This window comes from Falco biarmicus, chromosome 15, assembly GCF_023638135.1.
Source record: "Falco biarmicus isolate bFalBia1 chromosome 15, bFalBia1.pri, whole genome shotgun sequence".
In the NCBI taxonomy this organism is placed as follows: domain Eukaryota; kingdom Metazoa; phylum Chordata; class Aves; order Falconiformes; family Falconidae; genus Falco; species Falco biarmicus.
The window spans coordinates 2,473,554-2,496,028 of record NC_079302.1 but is presented as its reverse complement, the minus strand read 5'-3'; the positions used below and the strand labels follow the sequence as shown (position 1 = coordinate 2,496,028).

The 22,475-nt window shown below is 66.3% G+C and overlaps 3 protein-coding genes across 4 annotated transcripts in view; 2 read left to right on the top strand and 1 right to left on the bottom strand.

The window, feature by feature from the left end:
- ACSF3 (acyl-CoA synthetase family member 3) overlaps positions 1 to 6,142 on the top strand; it is a 66,279-nt gene extending 60,137 nt beyond the window's left edge. For both annotated transcript variants that reach the window (XM_056360805.1, XM_056360801.1), the window contains exons 8-10: positions 1,099 to 1,233; positions 1,899 to 2,010; positions 5,860 to 6,142. In XM_056360805.1, coding sequence (XP_056216780.1) covers positions 1,099 to 1,233; positions 1,899 to 2,010; positions 5,860 to 5,977 — 365 coding nt within the window. In that variant the 3' untranslated portion in view covers positions 5,978 to 6,142. The remainder of the gene's footprint in view (positions 1 to 1,098; positions 1,234 to 1,898; positions 2,011 to 5,859) is intronic.
- A 5,181-nt stretch (positions 6,143 to 11,323) lies between these two features.
- On the top strand, positions 11,324 to 17,003 carry CDH15 (cadherin 15). Its single transcript, XM_056360896.1, is given in 18 exon segments — positions 11,324 to 11,374; positions 13,081 to 13,147; positions 13,150 to 13,178; positions 13,180 to 13,233; positions 13,405 to 13,560; positions 13,639 to 13,783; positions 13,859 to 14,019; positions 14,188 to 14,316; positions 14,425 to 14,610; positions 14,681 to 14,934; positions 15,072 to 15,214; positions 15,286 to 15,452; positions 15,454 to 15,523; positions 15,606 to 15,845; positions 16,297 to 16,433; positions 16,509 to 16,604; positions 16,606 to 16,665; positions 16,746 to 17,003. Coding segments are annotated over 18 exon segments (2,343 nt in total). The 3' UTR covers positions 16,944 to 17,003.
- Positions 17,004 to 17,306: 303 nt separating this feature from the next.
- Positions 17,307 to 21,110, bottom strand: SLC22A31 (solute carrier family 22 member 31). The gene is given in 10 exon segments (XM_056360787.1): positions 17,307 to 17,756; positions 17,759 to 17,969; positions 18,075 to 18,186; positions 18,320 to 18,534; positions 18,604 to 18,712; positions 18,822 to 18,964; positions 19,258 to 19,426; positions 19,533 to 19,687; positions 19,754 to 19,857; positions 20,757 to 21,110. Coding segments are annotated over 10 exon segments (1,710 nt in total). The 3' UTR covers positions 17,307 to 17,618.
- Between the last annotated feature and the right edge of the window lie 1,365 nt (positions 21,111 to 22,475).

The following is a 22,475-nucleotide window of genomic DNA, read 5'->3' as shown; positions in this document are numbered from 1 at the left end:
ACGCAGGGGAGAGCTAAGGGCCCCCCTGGTGCTGCCATCAAGGCTCTGAAATGGAAATGCGAGGTCCCCAGCCCCCCCTTGCCCACCGGTTGGCAAAGGCTCTATTAGCAGGATGTGAGTAATCATCTTAAGTAGCTATCAAAGTGCACCAGCTTGTTAAGCATTTAGCCAGGTTGTGCTGACATGACCTCTCTCCTCAATCTTCCCAGCCTCAGCACGAGCAGCTAATTACCGGATCACACCTGCCACACGCCTTCTTCCCCCGCAGATAGGACAGGTCAGATCCAACGTGTTGCTTAGGTCGGTCTCCTCTTCCCAACATCACCCCCCACCTTTTATTATTAGTGGTAGCCATGCAGGGGTGGGGGAAAGGCCCCTTCACAAGCAGCTGGCCGTCCCCAGCGCAAGGGCGGCTCCAGGGGGTGGCAGGGGCTGGTGGCTGCGATCAGGGCACTCACGGCACCGGAGCTGCCAGGAAAGACCCACCACAGCTCTTGCAGGCTGCTGGCTGCGGGTGTCTCATCACTGGCACAGGCAAGCGGGTGGGAGGAAGAGGAGGCTGGGGACTATGTGATGGGGACCCTCAGCAGCATTGATGATGGCAGAGGATGGCAGAGGTCTAGGAAGTGTCACATCCTACGGGGAAGGGACAACCAAGATCTTTGTGATGTGCTGATTGCCAGGAAGACGAGGAAGGGGCTGAGCTGGAGACTGCTTGTCTTGTGGCCCATGTTGAGAGCGTGCTGGGGAACATCTCCACCTGTAGCGATGGCTCCCATTTTCATTGTTTCCATATTAAAGGACTTCTGGGTACACAGCCTTATTCTTCCCTTTCCTTCCACAGAAAAGCAAGGGCTCCTTCCCCTCGGTGTGACCCCAGGAGCAGGCTGTCCTGTGGGGAAAGCTGACACCCCATCCCTGGCGGTCTCTGCAGAGATGTTCGTGATATTTGCACTAAGTGCAGCTGTCCCCACAGGCCAGTACAGGGAGCTGGGCTCAGCGCCTGCCCAGGGCATCACCAGTGTCACATCCACAGGTCAGGAAAGGCAGAGGAGAAGCAAGGGGATGGCTTCTGATTGAGCTTGTTTTGCTTTTCAGGAGACACAGCAGCGTACAAAGACGGCGTTTACTGGATCAAGGGCCGCACCTCGGTAGACATCATCAAAAACGGGGGCTTCAAAATCAGTGCTCTGGAGGTGGAGCGTCATCTGCTCGCGCACCCACACATAACAGGTATGCTGCTGGTCCCTGGTCCCCGTGCCAGGCTGTGCCAAGAAGGGATGGCACATGGGAGCCTGGCTCTGGGCTCAGACCTGGCTCGGGGTGCAGACGCGGGGCTGCCCGGGGGCTCATGCCTGGAGGCTTTTTCCCAGCCTTCCCCGTAGGGAGGCTGGGTCTGAGCAAAGAGCAGGCTGCATTTAAAGCCTGCTGTTACTTGTCTCCCAGGGCTGAAGTCATGAAGCCTGTGGCTGGGTGCTGAGTCAGCAGCAGCTCTCACCTCTCATTTCCAAAATCTCATCTGATTTTGGAAGTGAGACCGTAATTAATTCTCTCCTGCCCTTGTGCATGACCCTGTGTGAAGGGACAGAAGTGGCGTCCCCGGCTCTACACCGCTCTCTACATCATATTGCTCCCTGTTGACTCTAAATTGTTCAAACACCATGGGGCTTCCTGCCTTTTCCCTGGAGAGAAGCACTGTTCTTGGAAATTGTGTCAGCACAGAAGTCCCCGGTGTTTTCCTGTACTAATATCCCATGGCGTCTTCCTCCACACACGGCTCTTCCCTGCACACCGCTGCCGCAGGCACCTGCCAGCAGTGCTGGACCCCTCTTCTACCCCACCCCTGACCCCAGAAATTGCTCTGCTTTCTCAGCCTGAGTCTTCTGCTCTCTCTGCAGATGTAGCTGTGATCGGGCCGCCGGACATGGTCTGGGGTCAGCGGGTCAGTGCTGTTGTGCAGCTGCGCAAGGGTGAGATGCTCTCTGTGAAGGACCTGAAAGTCTGGGCTAGGTAAGGTGCCATGGGGCAGTGCATGGTGAGCAGCACGGCACAGGGAAAGCGGGCTCAAAGCCTGCAGCATCCTCATTAGGGACATGTCAGAGGAGGGGTGAAGAGGTGGCCGGCAATGACATAGTGCCTCAGGCTCTGAGGATGGAGAAAAGACCACAGCTCCAACCTGGAGGTCACCGAGCATGTGAGATAATGGAAATAAATGGGCCTCTCACCCCAAAAGTGCCTTTGATAAATGACCTGTGTGGTGCGGCCAAGTGGCTCTTGCCCCACAGCCCCGAGCCCAGCTGCCTGCAGAAAAGCACAGAGTGAGCACCAGGACAAGGGAAGCTTCATGTTATCTCAGCAACAAGAACATTTGCTCAGCTTTTCCCGGTGCTGCTGCAATCGCTCCTTGCTTGCCTTCCTCTCCACTGGAAGCCAGTCCAGCCCAGTGCCCAGTTAACCCCAGAGACCTCTCCCATGGGATTTGGAGAGGGAGGGAGACACCAGAGCTCACAGACCTTGCTTGGAGTCATCGCAATACTGATGAGCATGGCGCAAAGCAGCCACCTGCCATCCTGCAACATTTTGGCATGAAAACCCACACCTCCTTGTTTAAATCAGAGTGCGGCCAGTGCTGGGGTTTCAGGCATCAGCCATGGGAGCGTAAGCAGGCGGGAGCCAGGAAGCAGAATCACCGCGTTTATCGCTAATATTTCATTAGTAAAATATTTAATAGCAGATTCTTTCTTTTCCTGGTAACTCCCTCCTTCAGGCTGCGGATATTTTTGGCGAGGCTGGCGCTATTTTGTAAGCGGCAGGAGCACTTGTTTCATCAGGGTCTGTGCAGCAGCCAATTAAAGATTTCCCCTGGATTTGCAAAAATCACAGTTGGGGGACTGCGATTTAGCAAATGCAAGGAAGATGCTAGCTGGCCGGCTGCTGCTCTGATTAAACAGTTACGTAGTGGGGGAAGAGAAGCAAACAAAGAAATGAATTGCACATGGGTGGCTGCTGGGGCAGAGGGGCCAAGACCCTGCCAGGGTGTCCCTTGGCACCTCAGCACTGCGCACACACATTAACCCTCTGGCTGCTGGTCATAGAATGACAGAATGGTTTGGGTTGGAAGGGACCCTAAAGCCCCCCCAGTTCCACCCCCCCACCACGGGCAGGGACACCTGCCATAGCCCAGGCTGCCCCCAGCCCCGTCCAGCCTGGCCTGGGACACTGCCAGGGATGGGGCACCCACAGCTGCTCCGGGCAGCCTGGGCCAGCGCCTCGCTGCCCTCACGGGGAAGAATTTCTTCCTCATCTCTAATCTAAATCCACCCTCTTCCAGCTCAAAGCCACCCCCCTTGTCCTGTCACCACAGGCCCTTGTACAAAGCCCCTCCCCAGGTTTCCTGGCGGCCCCTGTAGGTGCTGGAAGCTGCTCTAAGGTCTCCCCGGAGCCTCCTCTTCCCCGGGCTGAACCAGCCCAGCTCTCCCAGCCCGTCTCCAGGGGAGCGGTGCTCCAGCCCTCGGATCATCTTCGTGGCCTCCCCTGGGCTCGCTCCAGCAGCTCCATGTCCTTCTGATGTTGGGGGCCCCAGAGCTGGATGCAGCACTGCAGGGGGGGCCTCACCGGAATGGAGCAGAGGGTGAGAATCCCCCCCTCAACCTCAACCCGCTCACCCCGCTGCTTGGGGTGCAGCCCAGGGCACAGTTGGCTTTCTGGGCTGTGAGTGCACAGGGACACCAGACTCACCTGGGGCTCCTGCTCCGCCTAGGGCAGCCCACAGCCACCAGCAGCTTTTGCTTGATTTTACTGATGTTCTGGTGCAAGCCGAGATACCCCTTCTCAGCCAGGCTGAGCCTGTCCTGGTTGGTACGGGGTCTGGTGCTCCGGGGTTCTCCATCCAGGGCCCTCCATGGCCTCAGCACAGAGCAGGAGCGATGGAGAGCTGGGAAGGGAGATCGTCACCATGCTGTGTGGTGACTGCTCATCCCTAAGCCTCCTGGCAGGGACGTCGGTGACCCCAGCAGATCCTTTTATCTACCATCATGGCTGCACTTTATGGGTCACCCGAGTGTTGCTCTGGGGGTCCCTGATGCAGGGCAGGGGGCTACGCTCAGCCAGCCATGTGCTCCACTGCCTGCCCCCCTCCCAGGATGTTCCCCCTTGTCCTTGCACGTCTCTTCCCATCGCCGTCCCCAGCTCAGTGGGCAGACACGGTGCTGTTCTGCCTGTGCAGAGCAAGAGTGAGAGCCCTTGAAACAAAAGCCCCCAGAAAGTCGGAGGGGCTGACTGCCCACCCAGGGTCCTCCGGGGCTGCTTCTCCCTGCCCAGCGCCAGCTCCAGGCACTGCTCCAGCTCCCTCCGCTTGCCTCTCTCCCTCTCACCCTGTCTCTCCCCTTTATTTTTTATGTCACTTACATTCGTTTGGCCCTTTTTCTCGCGCTCCCTGGCAGGAGACACATGTCCCTCTTCAGAGTGATTCATTTTGCAGCTTTCGCCTCCAGTCGTGCTTCCCAGCGACAGGCGCCATCCCGAGTTAGAGGCATCCATATGGCAGGGGGTGCTGGTGGCGGGTGGGAGGAGGAGGGCCGGGCGATGGTTGAAGGGCTCAGCAGACTTGGCATCTCGCATTAGAGTCAGTGCCAGGACACTGCTGGAGCTGGGCACGGCCCCAGGTTGGTGACACACAGGCAGCAGAAGGCAGGAGAGCCCCCCCTCTGCACTCTGCAAATGGCAGGGGGATGGTGCTCAGCACTCAGACTCCCTCCCGCAGCGGGAAGACCCCCCGGTGGGCCGGAGCGCATGGCCACGAGTCACTGGCAAGTCACCGGCACGCACTTAGCCAGGTGGGCAACCCGTGGTGCCTGCCCTTGGGGACTGGCACCAGGAACACACCGGGGTGCAGCATCCATCGTGCCACCGCGCTGCTTTCCCATGCTGTCTCTATCGTGGAGGATCAGTGAGTCTGCACTGGGGGCTCTGCCACCAGCTGACCTGCTGAAGGCTCTCCGTGCCTCCTCCCGAGGGGCAGCTGGGTGTTTTGGGGTGCGTTGTGCTCTGCGAGTGCTCTAGGTGCTGCATGGCAGGGCTGGCTCCCAAAGGGCGGCCAAGGGTGACGCAGCGCAGGCAGTGTCCTCCGCGGCGGGGCCGAGCGCGGCAGGTGGAGCTGGGTACCAGGTGCAGGGTCCCTCACCAGCCCAAAACACAGCAAGTGATGAGCCAGGTCCAGGGTGCAGCCGGGGAAGCACAGGCAGGAGGAGAACAGGGCCAGAGATGAGCTGGGGGGGGGGGGGGGGGGGGGGAGGGGGCAAAGTCCTCCCAGGAGGGGCAAGGACAGGGCTAGAGATGAGCTCTGCACCTCCGAGGGGTCCCCTCCCGGGACCAGCTGCTGGCGACACAGCTCCCCCCTGGAGACAGGCTGGGAGCAAACACCGCACAGCACAGCTCAGCGCGGACTGGGAGCTCAGAGCTGAGCCTGAATGGGCTCCTGGGGGTGTGTGGGTGGGGGGTCCCCGGTGGGGCCGCTTGGGGCTGATGGGGCCACAGGTGCTCCCAGGACAGCTCACCCGGCAGAGGGGCTGCTCTCTAGCCCCCACCTGCAGCACAGCAACGCGTGACTGGTGTAAAGTCAGCCCTGCTGCTCTCTCAGGGTCTGTGTTGAGCCCTTAGGAAAGAGCCAGAGTATGGCCACTATTTGCCCAAAGCCACTCACCTGTGGCCCCGCTGCCTGGAGAACTGGGGTGGCTCCGTTGCTGCAGGATGCAGGGTCCTGGAGCAAACCCCCAGGTCTGGTGGCATTTGAGGGGGCTCAGGATGAGCTGGAAGTGCTGGTCTTGGTCAGCCGTAACAGACTGCGCTTCTGCGTTGCAGGGAGACCATGGCACCATACACCATCCCAACCGAGCTGATCGTGGTGGAGGAGATCCCACGCAATCAGATGGGAAAAGTCAACAAGAAGGAGCTTCTGCAGCGCTTTTACCCAGCCTAGTGCACGGCATCGGGCAGGACTGGGAGCCCGGGGCGCTTGGTCCTCCGCCGCATCCGTTCCCCCTCTACAACAGCGCTGAGGAGGTGCCAGCAGTGATTAACAGTGGCAGGTCTGGGCTTACTGCAGGCTGCTCCACAAATAAAGTCCAGTGAAAGTAGGATTCAACCCATGTGGTCTCTTTGGCTGAAGTGAGCCAGAGCTGCAGGCCACCTTTCTTGTGCAAGAGCCCTTTGCAGGGGGCTCAGAGCAGCCCTGGGTCTAGAAGGGAGAGTGGGATGAATGCTGGGGGGTCCCGGGCCAGGACTGCCACCCGTGCCAGTGCTGGCAGTGAGCACTTGCTGGCCAAAGTTGCTCTATTTAGCCCCCATGGAGGTGGTGGGAGGCAGGTGAAAAGCAGACACCACAGACACCCCTGCATCCACCCCGAGCTGGTCCCAGCCGCAGCTGCTGGGGCAGATGAGCCCGGCGGGCCCTCGGTGGGTCTCAGCCCCATGATGCCAAGCCGGTGGAGCTGCTCTGCCTGGGTGGGAAGGGCTGTCCGGGCACCCTGGCTTCCCCACCTTGCCTTCATCTGCCTCTGGATGCTCGTCCTCGTTATAGCTCTACCTCAGGCCACGTGCAACTCATCGCCAGATGAAATTACTCTTTAGATTAAACTGTCTTCAGCCAGCTGCGGTGACGCCTGGTAATTTTGCATCCTCTCTGCCCATTCTCATGGACTGAGCAACTTTCCTGATAGTCTGGTTTACAGGGGAGGAGAGCCTGAGAAGGCGAGTGGATCCTCTCACTGGTGGGATCCTGCTCTTCATGGGATGCCCCGTTACCTGCTGTGAATCGTTAGCATCCACCTCCCTGCTCCACCAGGCCCTGCCTCCCATTTCCCAGCAGAAGTGAAGAAGTAAAGAATAAATGTAAAAATCGAATACTGGCTTACGGTTACCAGCCCAGCACGTCTCCCCCCAGCCAGGCGCTCCCGTGCCAGCCCGTGCCCGGCGCAGACCGATGGCAGGGGCAGTGACACCACCGGCACAGAGCCCCGCTGCCCTGGCCGGTGCTGAGGAGCGCTGTGGCACCCACCCCATAACGGGGAGGGGAAAGACCCGGGGAGGAAGGGGCCGGGATGGCTGCCAGGGGCTTGCGGTGACCTCAGTGTGACAGAAGAGCCGTGAAGCGTTGAGGAACATGCAGGGAGCCCAGGGAGATGGGGAGGAACAGCGTGGCTGGGCAGGCGCCGGAGATGGGCTCGGCTTTTGGTCTTGGCCACGGAGTGGCGAGGGGTGCAAGCCACGGGGGGGGGGTCACAGGCTGGGGTGGGGTGGGGGCAGAGCCGAGCAGGGTGTTGGAGGCACTGGGGAGCAGATGCAGCACATGAATTACACTGCATGTGTGTGCGCGGCTGACACCAGTGCCCCCTCTGAAGGTCATCGATTTCCTGGAGGACAGGCAGTATCGATAAGCCGTACCTTTATAAACGGATTTTTGTCCCTGTTTGACTTCATGCGTGAGCTGCCAGCCCCGCGGCAGCAGGCGGTGGCGATCAATAACAGCAGCGAGGGATGGCGGCCGTGCGCTGTGGGTCCCCAACCAGTGGGTCCAGTGCCCTGGGAGGTAGCACAGCAGCGGGATGCTGGTCTGGTCCTGTCCGGTGCCAAGGGGGTGACAGGGAGCCCCAGATTTCTCCACCAGCTGACAGGACCCTGGAGGCGCTGGGAAGGGACAGGGAGCACAAGTGATGACACCGAACAGCCGTGCGCCCGCTCGGGCCACTGCTGCACCCTGCCCGCGGCAGCATCTCCAGGGCAGTGCCAGCACCAGGGTGTCGGTACTCCAGGCTCAGCAGGGGCTGGGACAGGGTCTCGCAGGGGCACCAGGAACACGGCAGAGCTCTCGCAGCCACCCCTCACCATCCCACGGCCGGCAGGCCCGGCACTCCAGCCCACGGATGCTGGCACGGTGCCTGGCTTGCCCCCTCGCCATGGAGTGCAGCAACCACCGGTCTGTGGGAGGGACCGGGCAGATCCTTTGTTAAAACATTGACGATGCAGTAAATTTTTTAACTTACCAAATAGATCAATATCAAATTATCATGTCTCACATTCATAACTCTTAAGCAAGCAACAATGGAGAGAGACAAGGTCACTGGAGAATAAATAGCAGCAAAAGCTCTTAATGATCTATCATTCTCGACAACCCCAGACACCCAGCACCAGCCCGGTGACAAGATCATTAATAAAACTCTGCAGGAACGCTATCGATTGCTTTGATGGATGATCACAGGTAGCAAATACTGTAAAACACCTGGTTGTCACACACTAAAATGAGTAGTTTGACTCACACCTTGGCGCGGGGACCCAGTGGCAGCTCTGCTGGGTTTTCTCCTCGGTGGCGGCGTTCACAGGGAGGTCAGTGGTCAGCCCCGCTTTGGGGTTGCCAACCATGCAGAACCCCCACAGCTCCACTTCTGCTCCCTCACTGCTGTTTACCCCTATATATGGCGCCTGTTAATTAAAAGCCTTGTTAAAGCACCTGGTTATGGTGGCCCAGAGCCCAGGCTGGGAGCTGAGCTGGCAGGACACGGGTTTTAGTGACCCGGTGCCACTGGATGAACCTGGAGACCTGCTCCATCCCCTCACTGCTGGATGTGGCCCTGGGACACCAACACAGCACGGACCTCAGGGATGGATGGGGTTCCCCAAGGCCATGGACTCTGCTCCCCCCATGCTACATCCGTCAGGGGTGTGGGAGGGCTGCACATGTCCCCCCCACGGCTCCTCCGGGCGCTTCGCTTGCGAGCCACGTCCGCATTAATGGTCTGATCATATGTACACAACCATTCAATTACCCCGTAATGGCTACAGGCTATTAAGCCATCAATCTCCTTCATTAAGGCCTGCCAGGCCCGTCCCAGCATCGCGCAATAAAACCATTAAAACAACAACAACCCCAAGGAGCATCTTTTATGTGTCCACCAGTAATGCTGGCCCCACCAGTGCTGGCCATCCCACAGCATCCCCCTGCCTGCAGCCCACCCTGGGGCACCTGGGGACCTGCTTGCCCCGGGCAAGGTGATACCTTGCCGGGGTGTCCCCTAGGGCTGCCCACGCCCCCATGCCCCCCTCCCCCCGCGCCCAGCAGCTCACCCCTGCCCCGGCTCGGCAGGCGGCTTGGCACACCAGGGCCGGCTCCGCGCTTTATAGCTGACATTATCTTTTATTGCCACATAAAACCCGAAGCTCCAGTGACTTTATAGCTGCTGCGCTGTGTTTGGCACCTCGTGGTTGAGCACCTCAACCCGCGCTCCTGGCTGCTCGCTCTCCCCAGCACTGGGTATGGTGGGGACAGGGCACTGCCCAGCCCCCCCAGTCCCTGCGCTGGGGCCACGACTGGTCCCACTGCACCCACAGTAGGGACATGACTGGTCCCAACACCCACAGCTCTTGCAGTGGCGTGGGCACATCAGAGGGTGTCAGCTGGGACAGGGGGACTGGGCCCCTCCAAAATAGGGTGACCCCTTCTCCGACTTGGCATGACAAGGGAGGTCGCAGGTTTGGGCCCAGCACCTGTGGGACCCCAAAGCCCTGCCCCCCCAGTGGGAGCCTCAGTTTGCAAGGGGAGGGGATGGCGGTGCAGGGGCGAAGGTCAGGCCGTGACTGCCAGAGCCATGCCACTGGCGCCAGGCAGCTCCTGTGACTGGCAGCACCGGCACCACGAGCTGAGACTGGCACCTTGTCAGAGCCTGTCACGTCTGCCACCCCCCGACCCCCGTGCCGCGGTGCCGGTGGCAGGGAACATCTGCTCCACCACCCCCGCTGCCACGGCGCGTTAGGGTCAGCGGCAGCTGCCAGGACCCCCAGCCAGCACCAGCGGGGCAGCTCCTCGTGTGACGGTGATGCGGGGTGGCGGGGCGAACAGGCGGATGGATGGGATTGGACAGACGGACAGGCAAGTGAGCGCCACTGCCCATGCCAGGGCCCAGCCACGCCGCCGGTCACCGGTGCCCAGCGCTCACCCACACATGGCATGGCTCCATGTCCCCTCCCACGGTCCCTGGGGCACTGACAGCCCTGCCACCACCGCTCAGCTGCTGGGGCTGGACAGAAGACATGTCCTGTGTCCCTCGTCCCACACCTTGTGCCATACCCGGTGTCAGTGCCCTACGAGGGCACCGCGCCCCAGATGATGCCGCACACTGGGGGGGCACCGAGGGCCCTTATTGCTAAGAAGGGGAGCGGCACCGGCCGGGCTCCCTGGGCTTGGCACCACAGCAGCCAAGCAGGGACATGGTGATGCCACCAGTGTCACCGAAACGCCGCATATTCCCTAGCCAGGGAATTTCCAGGCCCAGGGCGGCTTCCCAGCCCCGCTGCAGCCCGAGACCCCCCCCGGGGGGCGCTCCCCGCTGCGGGACCCCGGGAGGCGGGGACCGCCGGGGGCCGGGGCCGGTGGCCGGGACGATGCTGCCACCTGGTGCCGCGGCCTCGCGGAGCCGCCGGGAAGGGCAGCGGGGGTCGGGGGCGGCAGCGGGGGTCGGGGGCAGCACCGGAACCGGCCCCGCGGGTTAGGGGCAGCACCGGGGCAGGCACTGGGGGTCGGGGGCATCACCGGGACCTACCCCGGCCGTCGGGAGCAGCACCGGGACCGGCGCTGGGGCTCGAGGGCGGCAGCGGGACCGGGGGCCTTGCCAGGGCTCCAGGAGCAGCCCGGTGCTGCTCCGCCCCGTGGGGACCCACCGGGACCGGGACACCGCTGGATGCCGCCGTCTCGATCCCGCCCCGGCCCCCCGGCCCCGCCGCCAGCGCAGGCGGCCCCGGGTACGGCCGAGGGGCCGGGGCGGGCTCGCCCCGACGGGGGGCGCGGCGGAGCGGGGCGGGCAGAACCGGTCCCTGTCCCGGTCCCGGTCCCGGTGCCGGTGCCGGTGCCGGTGCCGGTGGCGGTGCCGGTGCCGGTGCCGGTGCCAGGCCAGCCGTGGCGGGGGCAGCGGGGCCGGGTTTCTGCCTCCCGCCCGCCCCGTCGCGGCATCCCCGGGGCGCGCCCGGCGACAGCTGCCGCGTTCCCGCTCGCCCTGCCCCGGGGGTCGCGCACCCCGGCCCCCCGCCCCGGGCAGCGGGGCCCCCCCCGGCGCCCCCCCTCTGCATCCCCCCGGGCCCCCCGGCGCCCGCCCCGGCGGGCCCCCGGCGGGCAGGGGCTGCAGGCAGCGCCGGGGGGGCGGCGGGGACAGCTGCCCGGCCGGGGGGGCCCGGCCCGCCCGGCAGCACATGTGCTGTCACTCAGCCAGCCCCGCGGTTATTTTAGCTCGGGGCCGGCGAGCAGCTCGGGGCTGGCGGCCGCCCTGCGCCCCGCTTCGCCATGGGCCCCCCGCTCCTCCTCGCCTGCCTGCTCGCCCCCCTCTGCGCTCGGGTAAGGGGCGCGGGGGGACAGGGGAGGGATGGGGATGGGGTGCGGGTAGGGATGGGGACCCCCCACGGTCTATGCCCCGGGAAGGTCGGACGGGATGGGGAACCCAGACGCGGTGCCGGGGGGCGGCTGGACCCCAGACCCCGTGGAGGCATGTCCTGGGGGGCGGCGGGGATGGGGATGGGGGGGACGGGGGCTTGCTGCCCCTCTGGAGGCATTTCCCCACCCCACAGATGGTGGCGGCAGCGGGGAGCCTGCAGCTCCGGCACACTGCCTGCGTTTGTGAACCAGGAGATGGGATTTGGGGGAGGGTTAGGCACTCAGAAACACTCTGCTCCCCCCTTTCCCATCCCAGCTGTGGTCCCAGACCCCCCTCCCCTGCACCCCCCTGTCCACGCATGTCACCCAAGAGCCCCTCACCGTGGTCTCAGGCCCGAGCCACATGGGGCTGTTGGGGTTCTGGCCTGGAGCCCATGGCCGGGTGCTCAGGGCAGGGGAAGGAAAGGGGACCTGCAAGGCAGGCCCCCCCCAGCAGTAGAGCCCCCATCGCCCCCCCTCACCCCCTCCCCCACCCTCCCTGAGCTCCAGCAGCCCCCCAGCAGCAGGGGAGTCTCTCCCGGGGAGGGCAGGGGGACAGCTGGAAGCCACAGGGCAGCTCCCCGGCACAGCCTCAAAACAAGCTCCTTGTTCTGCCCATCCCGTGGGACAGGCACGCAGCCCCCCTACCCTGCACAGCCCCACACCATCCCCAGGGACCCCCAGCACAGCCATCCCCGCTGCCCCACTCCCCCACCCCGGGCTGGATGCACACACGGGGACCTGGGGCACCCCGGACACCCCGGCACCCGGGGTGGGTGCAGCCACGGGTGGGTGCAGATGTGGGTGCAAGGGCTGATGCTGCCCAGATGTGCTCCCTCCCTAGGGAGGGAACAGCCGGGTCCCCCCGGGTCCCAGGACGAGGGTGGCATGGACCTGGGGGGTGGGTGGTGTGGGCTGCATGCACCTCCCTGCGCCCCTCCCAACCCTCACCTCCAAGCCCCATGCCTGCTCTGGACCCCCGTACCACACCCCCCAATTCCCTGACCCCCCCCAGCTCAGCCCTTCACAGCTCCTAAACCCATCCCAGTCCCACCCAGCTCCCCCCCTCCATTGCAGCCCCCATAACACCTGCTTCCTCAGACTCTGTTCCTAATCTCCTCCCTGTCACATCCCCCAGCTCCACTCCAGCCCCCCCAGCTCCCTATCCCCCCCAGCACCCCAGTTCTGCGGCCCAGCCGGGCCACCCGTGCAGCCTAAACCTGCCCCTGCCCCTTCTGCCTCACTGCCACGTCCATGCTGTGACATGGGCTGGGGCTGCGGCCAGGCACCGCCAGCCCGGGACAGCCCCTTTGTCCCCACTGCAGGGGTCCCATGGGGCCCAGCTGTGGCGTGGGGCCGTGCCCAGGGCACCACTGGGGTCATCTGGGAGGCACCGAACCTGGTGGGAGACCCGCCACCATCACATTGGGATGTCAGGGGACCATTGGCACTAAGCTCCCTGGGGGAGCTGGGCGACCACTCCACTCCCCCAGACCCAAACCCACCAGGGGGGCCCAGCACCGTGCACCCCGGCACCTGTGCACCCAGCACCGCAACCCCCTCCAGAGGTTTTGTGGTCACCGGCAGCACCGACCACACCAGCAACACCAGCAGCAGCGTGTCTCCCTCAGGGTGCCAGCCCAGCCCAGCCAGGCGCCGCGGCCCTGGGCAGCCCCCAGCCCTGGCGGCAGCACGAGGGTCACGGCGGGTGAAGAGGGCCTGGGTGATCCCCCCCCATCAGCGTCTCGGAGAACCACAAGCGCATCCCTCACCTCCTGGTGCAGGTAGGTGGGGAGCCCCCCACCCTCTCTCTCAGGTGGCAGAGTGGGGGCCACTCTGGGCAGCCCCCAGGAGTGGAACATGGTGTTGGGGGAGACCCAGGGCAGAGGGGGACCCCAGGCAGGAGACAGCCCCCCCCAGCCCTGGGACTGCCAGCCCTGTTTTCCCTGGGGTAGATCAAGTCGGACAAGCAGCAGCCGGGGGGGGTGATCTACAGCATCAAGGGGCCGGGGGTGGACGAGGAGCCCCTGGGCATCTTCTCCATTGACAAGTTCAGCGGGAAGGTCTTCCTCAATGCCATGCTGGACCGGGAGGAGAACGACCGCTTCCGGGTAAGGATGCTACCTGGCTGCCTGCAGCTCCCCCGCCCCCCCCAGCCAGGCCCCAACCCACCCGCTCTGCACCCACAGCTGAAAGCCTTCGCGCTGGACCTGGGCGGTGTGACGCTGGAGGACCCCACCGACCTGGAGATCATTGTCGTGGACCAGAACGACAACCGGCCCCTCTTCCGGCAGGATGTCTTCACTGGGCATGTGATTGAGGGGGCTGAGCCAGGTGGGTCCAGCTGGGGGCTGGGGACTGAGCCAATCCCCCCTGCCAGCACTCACCAGGGGGCTCCTGTGGCCACAGGGACCTGCGTGATGACGGTGGATGCTACTGATGCTGATGACCCCGACACTGACAACGCGGCACTGCGGTACTCCATCCTGGAGCAGGGTGCCACCAGCATGTTTAGCATCAACGCCACCACCGGCGACATCTGCACCACACGGCCCGGCCTTGACCGCGAGGTAGCGGGCACAGGGGGGCACAGGCAGCATTGGGTCTGGGGGTAGCCAGAGACCCCCTGGCTGGTGAAACCACAGCTCCAGCCATGAGCAGACCCCAGGCATGGGGACATGGTGGGTGTCCAGGGGGCTGGAGGGGCTCAGGGCCAAACCCCCCCTCCTTTCCCGCAGACCATGGGGGTGTACAACCTGACGGTGCAGGCAGCTGACATGTCCGGGGATGGGCTCACCACCACCGCCATGGCCATCATCTACCTGGAGGACATCAATGACAACCCTCCCGAGTTCACCAAGGAGGAGGTAGTGGCCAGGGGGGACATGCAGGGGTCTGTGGGGAGGCAGCCAGCCCCCTCGGGGGCAGCAGCATCCCAAGGGGGTAGATACCAGCCCCACGCCACTCTCCCCCAGTTCTCCATGGAGGTGGAGGAGCAGGCGGCCGGTGTGGACATGGGCAAGGTCTTCGTGCACGACAAAGACCTGGCCGGCTCGCCCAACTGGCTGGCCAAATTCACCATCCTGGAGGGCGACCCCGAGGGTGCCTTCGCCATCCGTACCGACCCCTACACCAACGATGGCGTGCTCTCCGTGGCCAAGGTGGGTGCAGGGCAGCGGGGGGAGGCCTGGGGGTCCCGTGGCTCGGCTGACCCGTGGCCCCTCTCGGCAGCCGCTGGACCACGAGGTGCGGGACCGCTTCGAGCTGACGGTGTCAGTGCAGAATGAGCAGCCGCTGGAGCCCACGGCCCCCGCCAGCCCCCGGGCACTGGCCACGGTGCGGGTGCGGGTGCGGGACGTGAACGAGGCGCCCATCTTCCGTGAGAACCCGCGGCGGGTCAGCGTGCTGGAGGGGGCCCCCCCGGGCACCCCTGTCACCACCTACACCGCCAGCGACCCCGACACCCGCCAGCTCCAGACCCTCACGTGAGTCGCAGGCCATGGGCTTCGGCACCCGGTCCCCTTGCCTCACCTCCCGGCACCTGCTGCGTTGAGGCTCCTGCGCTCGCAGCCCAGGGTGGGTGTTTGGGGGGGTGTGTGTAATGCACCCCCTGCACCCACAGCTACGCGCTGCTCTACGACCCGGCGGACTGGCTGCAGCTGGACCCCCACGCTGGCACCGTCCGCACCAAGCGGGAGCTGCTGCACCCCTCCGCCTTCCTGCAGGGCGGCTGGTACATCGCCCTGGTCCTCGCCCGCGATGACGGTGAGCGGCCCCCCCATGCTGCGTCCCCCCGCTCCTGCCTCCCCCCTTGACCCTCTGCTCTGTGCCCCCAGCCGAGCCCCCGCTCTCCGCCACCGGCACCCTCTCCATCGAGATCCTGGAGGTGAATGACCACGCGCCCCTGCTGCAGCTGCCAGCCGGGGTGGTCTGCGGGCGGCCGGGCCGCGGGGGGAGCCTGCTCCTGGGGGCCACGGACGATGACCGGCCCCCCCACGGTGCCCCCCTTCCACTTCCAGCTCAGCCCCCAGCACCCCCAGCTTGCCCGCAACTGGAGCATCACCCGCTTCAATGGTGAGGGGTGCCCCGGGGGGTGGGCTGCTGCACAGGGGGCCGCAGGGGCCCCGCTCACCCCTTGCCCATGCCCCTCCTGCAGTGACCCACGCCGTGCTGGCCGTGCTGGTGGAGCTGCCCAGGGGGTCCTACTCGCTCCCGCTGCTGCTCCGGGACTCAGGGACCCCCCCACGGGAGCGGCAGCAACTGCTGAACGTCTCGGTGTGCCACTGCGGCCGGGAGGGCACCTGCGAGGACGGTGTCCTGGCTGCCACCGCCACCGGGGCCGGCATCACCCTCGGGGCCCTCCTGATCATCCTCGGCAGCAGCATCCTCCTCCTTGGTGAGTGAGACCCCCACCATCCTCGCCCCCTCCACCTTGCCCCAGCCCCGTGGCTCTACCACGCAGCACTGGTCCTACCCACCCATCCCGAGTGCCACCAGCACGCTCCACGACCTCGCCCCCCCACCCATCGCCCCATCCTGCTCCTGGCCACCCCATCCTGTCCCTACCCATGTCCCCATGTCCCCATCCTGCTCCTGGCCCATCCCATCCTGTCCCTACCCATGGCTCCCAACACCATCACCCAATTCTGACCCCGACCAACCTCCCCTCAACCGTTTCCCTCATCACCCATCCCACCCCATCAGCCCACCCCACCCCAAATCCCTACCTGCATCCCCATCCCACTCTCCCAACCAGCTGCATCCCACCCATCGCCCCTTGTCCCAACCCATCCCTGCGTGCCCCACGCCCCTGGTCCCCCAGCCCATGCCCCCCCCTCTGCCTGCAGTCCTGGCAGCGTTGGGGGCAGCGCGGGCGCGCGGGCGCCGGCGGGCTCTGCGCAAGGGGCTGCTGCAGCGCTCGCAGGACGACATGCGGGACAACATCCTCAACTACGACGAGCAGGGCGGGGGCGAGGAGGACCAGGTGAGCAGGACCCAGGGAAGCGGGAGAGGGGTGCCCATCCCAGCCCCGCACACCCTGACCCCCCCATCCCCGCAGGACGCTTATGACATCAACCAGCTTCGGCACCCAGAGCTCTTCTCACTGCGGGCCAAGCCACCGGTGCGCAGGGACACCCCGCTCAGCTCTGTCACTCCCCAGCCCCCCCCGCAAGCTGCCCAGCAGCCCCTCCGACATCGAGGACTTCATCAACGAGGTGGGGATGGGGCTCAGAGCCCCCCTTGCCTTCAGCTCCCCATCCCTGGCGAGGCTGACCATGTCCCCCTGTCCCCACAGGGGCTGGAGGCGGCCGACAGCGACCCCAGCATGCCCCCCTATGACACGGCCCTCATCTACGACTACGAGGGCTCGGGCTCAGTCGCCAGCCCCCTCAGCTCCATCGTCTCCAGCCTGACAGACGAGGACCAGGACTACGACTACCTGAACGAGTGGGGGCCACGCTTTCGGCGCCTGGCCGACCTCTACGGGCAATAGCAGGGACCTGGGGGGGGGCAGGAGGAGGGCACCCCACTGCCCACCCGAGGGGCTGGGGCAGGGAACGGGCAGAGGGGCTTGTGCACACACGTGATGCCCAGGTGCAGCAGCTTTGCATATGGCCGTGCACAAGACACCCGGCTGCAGGGGCTTTGCACACGCGTGTGCACCAAGAGGCCTTGCGCAGGGGCTTGCTTGCCTGCAGCCCCCGTGCCAGCAAACCCCAGGACGGCAGGGGCCGAGCACATGGCCGAGCACCCTGGGGGGGGACACACACCCCCGGGGAAAGGCCCCGCAGAGCCGGGTGGGGTGGGCGAGGAGACCCCCCGGTCACCCCCATAATAAAGATCCCAGAGAAGGAGGCCGGTGGCAGGGGCACTGTGCACCCCGACCATGCCAGCTGCCCCCCCTACAAACAAGGCACTTTTATTGGCAGCCCACGGGCGCCTGCCACAGACACCCTGGGGGGGCATCACCCCCGCCCCAGGGCTCCCAGCACAGCTCCTCCTGAGGCAGGATCCAGCCCCGCCATGGGGTGGGTGCGCAGCCCCCCCAGCCCGGCCGCTGCATGTGTCCTGCTGCGCCCCACCGCCCCCGCGAGCACCCACGGGCGGGGGTCCCAGCACCGTGCTCAGTTCCCCCACAGCGGGGAGATCCTGAGGAGGGGGGACATGGTTATATCTTGTGGGGGGCAGCCGGGGAGCTCAGCAACCCCTTGGTGGAGGCAGCGAGGTGGGAGTAGTCATGGGGGATGCTGTGGGGGGAGATCAGGGGCAGGTGGTCCTCGCGGGGGGGGCTGGCGGAACAGGGGGGGGCCGGCGCTGGCTCTCGCCATCCTGCAGGGACTGGGGCAGGCTGCGGCCCTGGCTCTCTGGCAGCAGCATGATGCTGAGGACGGCGAGGATGGCGAAGGAGGCGAACACCACGTGGTGCAGGAAGAAGCCGCGGCTGTTGGGGATGGCAGTGATGGGGGCGGCTGCCTTGCCCACGAAGCTGGCCCCCACGACGAGGCCCAGCCCTGCACCCCTGCGGGAGGAAACACACTCAGAGGGGGGCCCCGGGGGACCCTCCCCAGGCATCCCCCCACCCCACCCCAGGGTAGCACAGGGAGGGTGGCGGCTGCCCCCTTACCTGACCACGGTGGGGAGAACCTCACTGGCAAAGAAGATGCTGAGGATGGTGACGGCATGGGAGGCAGTGATGCCCACCACGGACAGGGTCAGGACAATGAGGTCCAGCAGGTCTGGGGGGGGAGGGGGGAAGCACCATCAGGGGTCAAATCCTGCACACAAACCCCCACCAAGCACCCTGCTCCCACCCCCAGCTGGGGGCTGCATCCCACTGCAGGGAGGGCTGGGGTCCCTGTCCATCCTTACACTGAGTGAGGGCCAGCAGCAGAAGGGAGGAGATGCCGGTGAGGATGGCGCAGAGCAGGAGGATGGCGCGGCGCCCGAAGCGCTCGGCCGTCACACAGACGAAGAGGCAGGCAGCTGCCTCGGTGCCCACCAGGACGAAGTAGGAAGAGAAGAAATGCGGCAGGTGGGGGGCCAGGTTGCGGGTGAAGCAGTGGCGGATGCCAGAGCCGATGAACCTGCAGGAGATTGGGGTCAGGGGGCCGCGGGCCAGACCCCTCCCCACCGGCACCCCCCCACCTGCTCACGCCGTGAAGCCAAGGATGACGCTGTTCTTCCAGATGACCCTGGTGCCGAAGATCTCGCAGACGGCGTGGTACCGGGGCTGCGGGGACCCCTCAGACAGGGACTCCAGCTCTGCCGGGACAGGGGGAGCCGGGTTAGAGCCAGGACCATCCCACCACCCTCGGCACCACAGTTTTGGGGAGGGGGCCCAGCAGCCACACTGGCAGCCCCCACCACGCACCGGCGAGGAGGCTCTCCTCGTGGCAGGAGCTGTCGTCGCCAGGGCCACTGCTTTCGGCCAGCGCCTGCAAGGTCTTCCTGGCCCTCTCCAGCTGCTGCGTGGCCAGCAGCCAGCGCGGTGACTCCAGCAGCAGTGCCGGGCACCTGGAGCGCGAGCATTGGTGTCACAGGGCTCCCCAGGAGCCTGGCCCCCCGCCAGCGCTGACCCCCCCCCCCCTTTCCCGGTTTCAAAGCAACGCTGCCCAGAAACCCTCAAGTTCAAACCTGAGCAAACATTTACCCAGGGCGGGGGGTCCCGCACCCCACCTGAAGAGCCCCCAGCAGCCTTTGATCCCCGCCGCGGCCCTGGGCAGGGCGTGCTGGGTGCTGCCGCTGCACTCCCTGGGCATGGCACCCCCCTCCCTGAGCACGCACCCCCCAGCCCGGGGGGGCCTTACCACCAGCAGGCAGCCAGCAGAGCCAGGATCATGGTGACGGTGCCCTGCAGCACCCGCCAGTCCCGGCACAGCACAGCCAGCCCCGGCAGCAGCAGCTCCCCGGCGATCCAGAAGAAAACGGCCACCATCGTCACCCCCAGTCGGTGCGGGGGGTCACACAGCTCCAGCCCTGGTGGGGGGGAGGGGTGCACCGTGGGTGCCACAGGTGCGGGGCATCCTGCCCCCCAGAGCATCCCGGAGCACCCCCGGTCCCCAGGGCACCGCACCACACTCACGTGCCACGTAGAGGGAGAGGAAGGCGCCAGCCAGCGCCGCCCCGAAGAGCAGCCGCGCCACCAGCACCATGACGAAGTCGATGGCCAACGCCACGCCGAGCCCCAAGGGCACCGCCAGCACCAGGGACACCACGAAGGCAGCCCGGCGGCCAAACCTGCCGGGGGATGGGCTGTGAGCGGGGCTGGGCTCGAGTCCCCCGCCCCCGGGGACCCCCGGTTACCTGTCACAGGCCAGGCCGGCGGCAACGCTGCCCAGCGTCCAGCCCAGCAAGTGCGTGGTCTGCTCCAGGGGCACCTTCCAGCGCGAGGCGCAGACCAGGTCCCACTGCGGGTGAGGGGGCACGTGGAGGGGGGACGTCAGCACGGGCGGCCCGGCAGACACCCCACCCCCACCCCCGCCAGCAGAGTCAGGAGATGCGTCCAGGGGTTTCTGGGCAGCCCCCCCGCCCCCCAAACAGAAATGTGGGGCCAGATAGGATGGTGCTGGTGGCCCTTAGAGCCCCTCAGCACCCCTTCCCCAGCGCTCCCCCCAGCTGCCCCCCCCCGCCCCGGGTGTCTCCCACCTTCTCCCCTTGAGGACCCCCTCCCTTCCCCAGGACCCCTGCTCCCCCCAAGCCACCTCCCTCACCCCCCACATCCCAGGACACCCCCCCTCCACAGCCAGGGCTTTCCTGGGGGACCCGTGCTGGGGTCCCTGTTCCAGGGGCTGGGATCCCCAGTTTGTACCCCCTAGACCCCCCCCCGCAAAGACATCCACCGCCTCAGCCCCCTCCCCTTGTCCCCTCCAGACCCACAGAACCCCCCACCCCTGGGACCCGCCGGGACCCTCTCAAAGCCCCCAGTCCCGAGGTACCCCCAAGACAAACAGCCCCAACAGCCTCCCCAGCCCCCCCTTGATCACTCCAGCCCCACAGACCACCCCCAGCCCCACGGGTGTCCCCCACTCCCGGGACCCCCCAAACCCCAGACACTCACCCCCCTAGACATCCAGTCCCACTGCCTCTCCAGACCCGACCCCCCCACACCCCTCAACCCCTCCTGTCCCCAGGGGACCCCTCCAGATCCCCCCACCCCTGGGGACCCCCGGTACCCCCAAACCCCGGCACTCCCCCTCCCCAGCCGTCCATCCCCCCGGCCTCCTCCCGACCCACAGATCCCCCCCCCCGGCCCACGGGTGTCCCCGCACCCCCGGGCACTCCCCCCAGCCCCCCCGCGCCCCCCAACCTGGGTGACGAGGTTGGAGCGGAGCCCGGCGGCGGGCAGGGCGTAGTGCCAGCCGCGGGTGCAGGGCCCGGTGCCGTTGGGGCGGGCGGCCCCGGGGCCGGGCCCGGGCCGGTACCGGTACAGCTGGCAGGGGCTCCAGCCGCCGCGGAGCCGCGGGACGGCGGCACGGAGCAGCGCGGCCCCCGCCAGGCGGCGGAGCGGCGGCGGCAGCAGCGCCGCGTCGGGCCGGCAGCGGTGGGACGGGGCCGCCCCCAGCGCCCACCCCAGCGCCCACCCCAGCGCCAGCGCCGCGCACGGCGCCCACCCCCCCGCCGCCCGCCGGCCCCGCGGCCGCGCCGCCGCCCCCGCCGCCATCGCCCGCCGCCGCCGGGACCCTCGGGCTGGGCTGGGCTGGGCGCGGGCAGGTGGGGGCGGCCCCGGCGCGGACCGGCCCCCGCGACAGCCCCGCCCCGCCGCGCCGGACCCCCGCCCCGGGCTGCCGCGCTCGCCCCTGCCGGCCGCGGCCCCCGAGCCCCGGTTCGCCCCTTCCAGCCCCGGCTCAGCACCCCCAGCCAGCCCTGTTCGCCCCTCTCCCCACTCGCCCCCAGCCCAGTTTGCCCCTTCGAGCCCCAGCTCTGTCCCCCCCCCCCCGAGCCCAGCCCAGCCCCCAGCCCCGGCTCAGTGCCCCCAAGCCCAGTTCAGGCCCTGACTCAGCCCCCCAGCCTTGTGCTCCCGCTTCAAGCCCAGTTTAACCCCCCCAGGTCTCCCCCCAAGCTCAGTTTGCCTCCCCCCAGCCCAGTTTGTCTCCCCCAGCCCAGTTCACACCCCCCAGGCTCAGCTCTCCCCTTCTGGCCTGGTTTCCCCCCCCCCCCCCCCAGCCCAGTCTGGTCCCCCCCAGCCCCAGCGCTGTCACTCCAGCCTGGTTTCCCCTCCGAGCCCCCACCGCGGTGAGTCCAGGAGCTGGTGTGGGGCTGCCAAGCTTGGACAAGTGCCCCCACCGGCCCCAGCTCAGTGCCCCAGCCCGGTTTGTCCCCCCCAGCCCACTTCACTCCCCTAAGCCCTGACTCAGTTCCCCCCCAGCCCACTGTACCCCCCCAAGCCCAGTTCAGGCTGCCCCAGCCCTGGCTCAGTACCCCCCAGCCCCAGCTTAATCCCCCCAAACCCAGTTTGCCCCCCCACCCCATGGTGCTCCAACCCAAGGCACCCCCTCGGCACAGGGGGACCCATGGGTCCAGCTGGCGCTGGGGGTCCTGGGGTGCAGCTGGGGGTGCCAAGGCCCAGCTGTGAACGCCCACAAAGGCACCCGGGTCCCCCTAAACCCCAAAGGGGGCCGGGGGGGTCTGGCCCCCCCCAGAAGGGAACTGCTTGGAGCCCCACTGGCACCCAGCACCGTGGTGAGCCAGGGGGAAGAGCCAACAAAGCACCAACTGGTTCTTTGTTTTGTCTCTCCTTTTAAAAATTCATTCACCAAGACAACAGCATCGCGCTGGCGCTCTGCTCCGTCCGTGCAATGGCAGAAAATGCCACCTGCAAGATGGCACCTGCCGAAAGGCCACGGGCTCCCACCGGGCACCGCTTCCATCCTCTGCCAGGACGGGCCTCGGCCGTGCCCGCTGGCTGGCGGCAGCGCCTGGCTGGCTCCCGGGGCTGGGCAGCTCAGGCAGCGTCCACGCCAGGCTGGGGCCTGCGGACAAGGCAGCGCACATGCAGTGCCTGCAGCGCACCCGCAGCGCACACACC